Source organism: Macrotis lagotis, chromosome 4 (genome assembly GCF_037893015.1).
Source record: "Macrotis lagotis isolate mMagLag1 chromosome 4, bilby.v1.9.chrom.fasta, whole genome shotgun sequence".
NCBI classification, from domain to species: Eukaryota; Metazoa; Chordata; class Mammalia; order Peramelemorphia; family Peramelidae; genus Macrotis; species Macrotis lagotis.
The window spans coordinates 187,416,754-187,424,006 of NC_133661.1; the positions used below are offsets into that span (position 1 = coordinate 187,416,754).

The 7,253-nt window shown below is 37.8% G+C and overlaps 1 protein-coding gene across 1 annotated transcript; it reads right to left on the reverse strand.

Moving 5' to 3' along the window:
• Positions 1–4,213: 4,213 nt before the first annotated feature.
• LOC141520152 (olfactory receptor 11H4-like) lies at positions 4,214–6,486 on the reverse strand. The gene is made up of 2 exons (XM_074231974.1): positions 6,465–6,486; positions 4,214–5,169 (listed from the first exon to the last, which is right to left on the reverse strand). Exon 2 carries the CDS (start codon positions 5,156–5,158, stop codon positions 4,214–4,216), a length of 945 nt encoding a protein of 314 aa, XP_074088075.1. The 5' UTR covers positions 5,159–5,169; positions 6,465–6,486.
• Between the last annotated feature and the right edge of the window lie 767 nt (positions 6,487–7,253).

Sequence of the window (7,253 nt, forward strand, 5' to 3'; positions counted from 1 at the left end):
ATTTGAAATTCCCCTGGTTCATTGAAAGTCCATCTTTTTCCCTGGAAGAGGACATTCAGCCTTGCTGGGTAGTTCATTCTTGGCTGCATTCTAAGCTCTTTTGCCTTCCGGTATATTGTATTCCAAGCCCTATGAGCTTCCAATGTAGTTGCTGCTAAGTCCTGTGTGATCCTGACTGCAGCTCCACAATATTTGAACTGTGTCCTTCTGGCTGCTTGTAATATTTTCTCTTTGACTTGGGAGTTCTGGAACTTGGCTATAATATTCCTAGGGGTTGGTTTTTTTGGGATCTCTTTCTCTGGGGGATCGGTGGATTCTCTCCATTTCTATTTTGCCCTCTGCTTCTAGGATATCAGGGCAATTTTCCTGTAGCAATTCTTTGAAAATGATGTCAAGGCTCTTTTCCTGATCATGACTTTCAAGTATTCCAATAATTTTTAAATTATCTTTCCTAAGTCTGTTTTCCATATCAGTTGTTTTTTTCAATGAGATATTTCACATTTTCTTCTAATTTTTCATTTTTTTTTTGTTTTGAAGTATTGATTCCTGATTGCTGGTAAATTCATCAATCTTCCTGAATTCTATTCTTTGTCTGAAGGATTTGTTCTCCTCAGAGAGTTTTCTTATCTCTTTTACCATCTGGCCCATTCTGCTTTCTAAAGCATTCTTCTCCTCAATAACTTTTTGAACTGTTTTATCCATTTGACCTAAGCTGGTTTTTAGCATGCTATTTTCTTCAGCATTTTTTTGGATTTCCTTGACTAAGCTGCTGACTTCATTTTCATGTTTTCCTGCATCTCTCTCCTTTCTTTTCCCAGTTTTTCTTCCAACTCCCTCACTTGATTTTCAAAGTCTTTTTTGAGCTCTGTCATAGTCTGAGCCCAATTTCTGTTTTTCTTGGAGTCTTTAGATGCAGGAGCTTGTGCTTCCTCATCTTCAGACTGAGTATTTTTATCCTTCTTGGGCTCATTTGCAAAATATTTCTCAATAGTCTTCCTCTTATTTCTCTGCTTGTTCATTTTCCCAGCCTGGGCCTGGTTTTTGGGGTGCTTTCTGAGCTTTTGGGACACTCCCACAAGGGTCTCAGTGTGTGAGGCTTTGTCCTCCCTCCTGGTCTGTGAATGACCATAAGCACCCCCCTCTGCCACAGGGCCGAGGTGGGGGGGCCCTGTTGTTCTATGGAGGGCCTAGACTGCGATCAGGATCTGAATGTAGTCAGAGCCCCAGAGTCCTGTTCCAGAGGCAGAGGACAGAGCTCAGCAGTCCCTCTTCACTCCCCTCCCTGAGCTCAATGGGCTCATGCCCTGGGGGATCCTGTTTACCAGCTCCGCCTGCTTCTGTTTCCTGGATCAGGGCTGGCAGAAGACCATGCTGCTTGCTGTGTGCCCTGAGGGCTGGGCTCCATGTACTGGCTCTGGCAGAGGTCCCCCTGCTGTTCCTCCACTTTGTGCCCGGTGCTCCCCAGGGTGCAGCTCAGGAGACTCCCCCGCTGCTGTGAGCTGCAGCTCCCAGTGCCCTGGGGCTGCCTCCGGAAAGCTGAAGTCCCTTCTCTCTGGCAGGCTGCCCCTCCCACAGGGGAGCAGAGCCTTTCTGCTCTTTTCCAGGTTGCCTTGAATAGGAGAACTGCCTCATTGGGTCCTTTGTGGGTTCTGTCTCTCGAAAGTTTAGTTATAATCCTTAGCTTATGAGTTTTATCAGAGAACTCCTAAGACTTGATCCCTTCTTGTCGCCATCTTGGCCCCCGCCCCTATTATCTTTAATTTTTAAACATTGTCTTATATATTATATCTTTTTTCCTTCTAATGTTTTCTTTCTTCCATTTGGATTTGATTCTTCTTTCACAGCATGGTCAGTAGTAATCTATTGTTTAGCATGGTAATAAATATGGAACCTATATCAGATTGCTTTCTGTCAGGGGGAAGGGGAAAGGAAGAGAGGGAGGGAGAAAAATGTAAAACTCAAAATCTTCCAAAAAAGATGACTGGTAAAAATTACTGTTGCATGTAGTTGGAAAAACAAATAAATAAAATATTTTTTTAAAAAAGTTAAATCAACTGACCCGGGCCAGAGAAGGTTGGCACTCTTTAGGCAGCTTTTGCTCTAACAATAATACTCAGAATTCCTTTACCTCCAAGGTTTCCTTTCCTTGGAATTTAAGGTTTCAGCCAATCTGAAATCAATTGACTTTTCATCCTTGTTTTTTATATTATCAGTATATTTCATAGTATTCTACCTAAAGTCTCATAATTTCTTACCTGGATTACTCTAATAGCTCCCAACATATTTCCTGTTTCTAGACTTTTAACTTTTAAATCTATTCTGGTTTTTGTTTTTTAGGTTTTTGCAAGGCAAACAGGGTTAAGTGACTTGCCCAAGGCTACACAGCTAGGTAATTATTAAGTGTCTGAGACTGGATTTGAACCCAGGTACTCCTGACCATCGCGCCATCTAGCCACCCCTCTATTCTGGTTTTGCTTCTTAATAGCTGTGTAACTTTGGGTAAATCACTTAATGTTTTCAAGTTCCAGTCTCCATATATAAAATGAAAGAGTTAAATTAGATAAGCTTTTCTGACTCTAAAGCTTTGCCCTATAGTTCATTCTATATATGTCAGACTTTTGTTCCTGAAACACCACTTTCATGATGTCACTTCTCTTATCAGGAACTTAAGATAACTTCCTAAATCAAAATGCCTTTGACTTTCAAGGTCCTCTATAATCTGATGTCACTTTACCTATTATCAACAATTTTCCATTACTCCCTAACATGAGTTATTTGTTATAGAGAAGTTGATGTCCTCAGAGTCTCACAAATATGTAAGACTTGTTCTTATGTTGTTCCTATCATTATAAGTACTTGGTTTACTCAGATCCTTTTCATTTCAAGGTTCAGCTCATCTCACCTTTCTTTTGACTTCCTCAATTATCTTAGTCTAAATTAAAATATTTATGATACTTGTTTTGATGGTAGTAAATAATTGGATACTAAAAGGGTATCCTGTTAAGGAATGGCTAAAAACATTGTTTTATTTGAATATTAGGGAATATTTTTAGCCTAATAAAAATGATAAAATGAACAACTTTAGAGGAAATTGGGAAGGTTTTTAATGAATACTAATAGAAGTAATTTTATAATCTTATAATGTTATGTTTTATTCTATGCAAGTTAGATTGTAAGTCTATACTGGCATATATTATACTCTATTTTCTCTGTGTGGTTGGTGGAAGGAATCCTACATTATTTACAAAACTATAACTAGAACAGCCAGAACCTGGGGTGCTACCATACTTCTTCCCTGAAGTGGTCCAGGGACCACTTTGCCTTTACTTTTTTCTTTGTGGTGGCCTGATCATGGTTTGGCAGAAAGTTGAGAGGAAAAATGTCAATATTTTGTGGGGTGGGGAAGAGAAGGCAATCTTAGAGAAGGCAAAAGAATGATTAAGAGAGTCTCAGAGACTGGATCATTCCATTTCCTGATATGACTATCCTATGACCAAACTGTCCTTAATGTGTGCTCAACCCTTTTTATTGTTGCTTCTTTCTTCAGATTGTGCCACTACAGTTCGCTTCTACAAATTTTTTTTTGTCTCAGGTGAAAAATTCCTAATGATAAATTATAGTCCATATGTATATATATATATATATATATATATATATATATATATATATATATATATATATATATAACCTTATCTTTCTGGACCTTAGATTGCTCATCTGTAAAATGAGTGTCTTGGGTGAAATAATTGTGACAATTCTTTCCAGATATTATAATCTCTAATATCTACTGAATGATTACCTCATTTAAGGAGTAAAGTATTGGTGTTTTCAAGAAAATGGTTGTTTGATATTTTTAATTTTGAAAATTATACATCCTAGAATCAATCGTTTGGGAAACATAGGGTACATATAACAGCAATAAAGATTCATAGCAATCAATCAACAAGCATTTATTAAGCAATACATTAGTTCTATTCTGTCTCCCCACTGATGCCATTCATATTTGAAGAATATTTGTAACATTGGATGTTGAAATTCTGTATGTTGAGATTTAGATTAAGGTAGGAAAGGATTTAAAGGGGAGTGTTATCTCAGAGCTCAGTCCTTGTCTTTAAAGTGAAAATTGGAACAGTATTAGAAAAAAGTAATAATTTTCCTAATTGATTTCATTGGAAAATTAAGGCATAGAGTTTCTTAGTCAAATAAAGGCTACTTATGAACTTTGGCTACTTCTCATGCTGCACAAGACTGTTTTTAGGGCACATTTCATGTCCTTATTACGCAGACTATAGATTAGGGGGTTTAAGAATGGAGTCATTACTGAGTACACTAAAGTGACAATTTTTTGCATCAGAGTTGGGATGCCATAGGTTGGGCTTACATACATCACCATCACTGTTCCATAGAACAGAGATACTATCATCAGATGAGATCCACATGTAGAGAAGGCCTTACGCCGGCCAGCTGCTGAAGGCACCTGAAACACAGCTCTAAGTACCAAGGTATAAGATGTGAAAATGTACATAATAGAGAGAAAGAGGACAAGGGAGCTCTGTGTATAGAAGATCAACTCAATGATAGGGGCTGGAACACAGGAGAGGGCCATCAGTGGATCCATGTCACACAGAAAATGATCTATGATATTGGAACCACAATAGGGCAGTTGGGAGATTAAGAAAATGAGAACTGGGTAGCCAAGGAAACCAACCAACCAACAGAGAGACACTAGGGTGGCACAGTGCCTGCCAGTCATGATGGTTGGATAGTGCAGTGGGCAGCAGATAGCCAGATATCTATCATAAGCCATCATTGCTAGGAAAATACATTCGGTTGTACCAAGGGAAAAGAAGAAATAAAACTGTAGGAAGCATCCAGAGAAGGAGATTGCTTTGGTCTTGGAGAGAAAGTTGACCAACATATTGGGAACAGTGGAAGAAACATACCAAATCTCAAGAAAGGAAAAGTTTCCTAAGAGAATATACATGGGAATATGTAATCGTTGGTCCCATATTACTGCACAGATGATGGCTCCATTACCAAGAAGAGTGAGGATGTAGATGACCAAGAGCAGGGAGAAGAGGACAATCTGTGTCTCCCAGGACCCAGGAAAACCTAGGAGGATGAACTCAGTCACAGTGCTTGTTCTTGATCTGTTCATGGATCTCAGAACTGTGGATAAGACAAAGATAATAATGACACAGAGTACTTCAGTAGAGATCTGAAACTACTCTTTGCTTAAGAAGCTTGCCTCAAAGGAGGCAATGTGGCATAGTAGAAAGAATATTGAACTTGAAGGACTATTTGGAATCACTGAACCTAACCTTTTTTTTTTTAGGTTGTTTTTTTTGCAAGGCAAACGGGATTAGGGGGCTTGCCCAAGGCCACACAGCTAGGTAATTATTGAGTGTCTGAGACCGGATTTGAACTCAGGTGCTCCTGACTCCAAGACTGGTGCTTTATCCACTAAGCCACCTAGCCACCCCTGAACCTAACTTCCAATCAAAGGCCTGCCAGTTCCAACTTGTATTAATTCAGACAAGTTGTTTAAAATCTTTGAGTCTCAGTTTCTTCATTTGTAAGAAGGAAGGGACTGTACTAGATGGTTTTTAAGATCAACACTGATGACTTCCAGCTGTAGATGTATATTTTTTTGCTCCAAGCAGGTGACACACATGTTAATCAAACCTTGTCTTATTCTAAATGAACTCTGATTTAATGTGACTTTATTCATAATGGTAGAATACTAGTTTTCTTAAATTTCCTAGATTATAAATCAATCTGATTTTCTTATTCTTTGAAGCTAAGTGCACAATTGAACCAAAGATACCTACTATCTAACTTTTTCTATGTCTTTTAAGTGCATGGATGGAAATCACTGTCATTTTCACTATCTTTGTGTATTAAAGACAAAGACTTTGAATAGGTATTAAATTCATTTTTCTCAAATTGTCCTTTTTCAGACATCTTGTTAAAACCATAAATATCAGTTCTGGTAGCTTTTGTTTCATCCCTTAATAGCATTCACTTGTTTCTGTACATCTTTACATTGATCTAATTGTGCACAATCTGATTTTTCTTTTGAGATATCTCCTACAAGTGTTTGGATTAGGGAGGGAAGTAACATTAAAATTTAAAGACTCAACATATTCTCTAGAGAGACAAGTATAGTTAGAAACCAGTTTTCTTTCCATGAATTTCTATGCCATCTTAGAAAGGATATAGGATCTGTTTTAGTAAGATGTAGGACAAGTTGTGATTTAAAGGGATGCAGGAAACAACTTCTAACTCCCAAATAACACACTATAATTTCACCATTTTAGCTTTATTGCTAGTCTTATATATTTTTCCAACTTTGAGTTTTTTTTAAGAGCACAATTTTTAAAAAATGCTTAAATATTCAGGAAGGAGGAAGGGTTGGTTTCACTTTGGGCCATTATCAGTGAATTCCTTAATTATTAGGAAACACTTTAGCTGAGATTAGTTCATTCATTGATTGATAAATATTTGAAAAAACCTTTAGAAGAGAAGGGAGAGAAATAAGATGGAGTTAGGGAAAGTGTGAACTTTGTTGGCTTAACAATTTTTTTCTTGGTCTCATTTCATATCTATTCTTTTTATGTGGATATATCAACTCATACAATTTACAAAGTACATTGTGAATTGTTTTGCCAGTAGTGGTGATGGGTTCAGGGTTGACTGATGAAAATTTCTGGAGAACAGTTAGTGGGAATAAGGGATCAATTTATAGCCACAGATAAAATTAAAATTAAATTTACTTGTTCATATGGCAATAGGTTCTATATCTTGACCTTGCCTTCATGATGAAAACACTTTACAACCTTGTGAAAAAAGATGAGCAGCTATTTTTAACCCTATTTTGGAGATAAGTAAACTGAAACTCATGGTTTGTAAGTGGCAGGGTTAAAACTTGAGCATTGGACTTCTGACAAATTCAGTACTCAGAAATTTCACTACATCACAATTCCTCAAATCAATTGAGCTAGCCAATCACCCAAAATCAATAGTATTGACTCTTCCTTGAAAATTTCCTTTATCACCTCCTTCTCTATTTCACCTCCTGAACTGCACCTCATTTTTTTTGCAAGGCAATAGGGTTAAGTGGCTTGCCCAAGGCCACATAGCTAGGTAGTTATTAAGCGTCTGAGACCAGATTTGAACCCAGGTACTCCTGACTCCAGGGCCAGCGCTTCATCCACTGTGCCACCTAGCCTCCCCTGCACCTCATTTCCTGA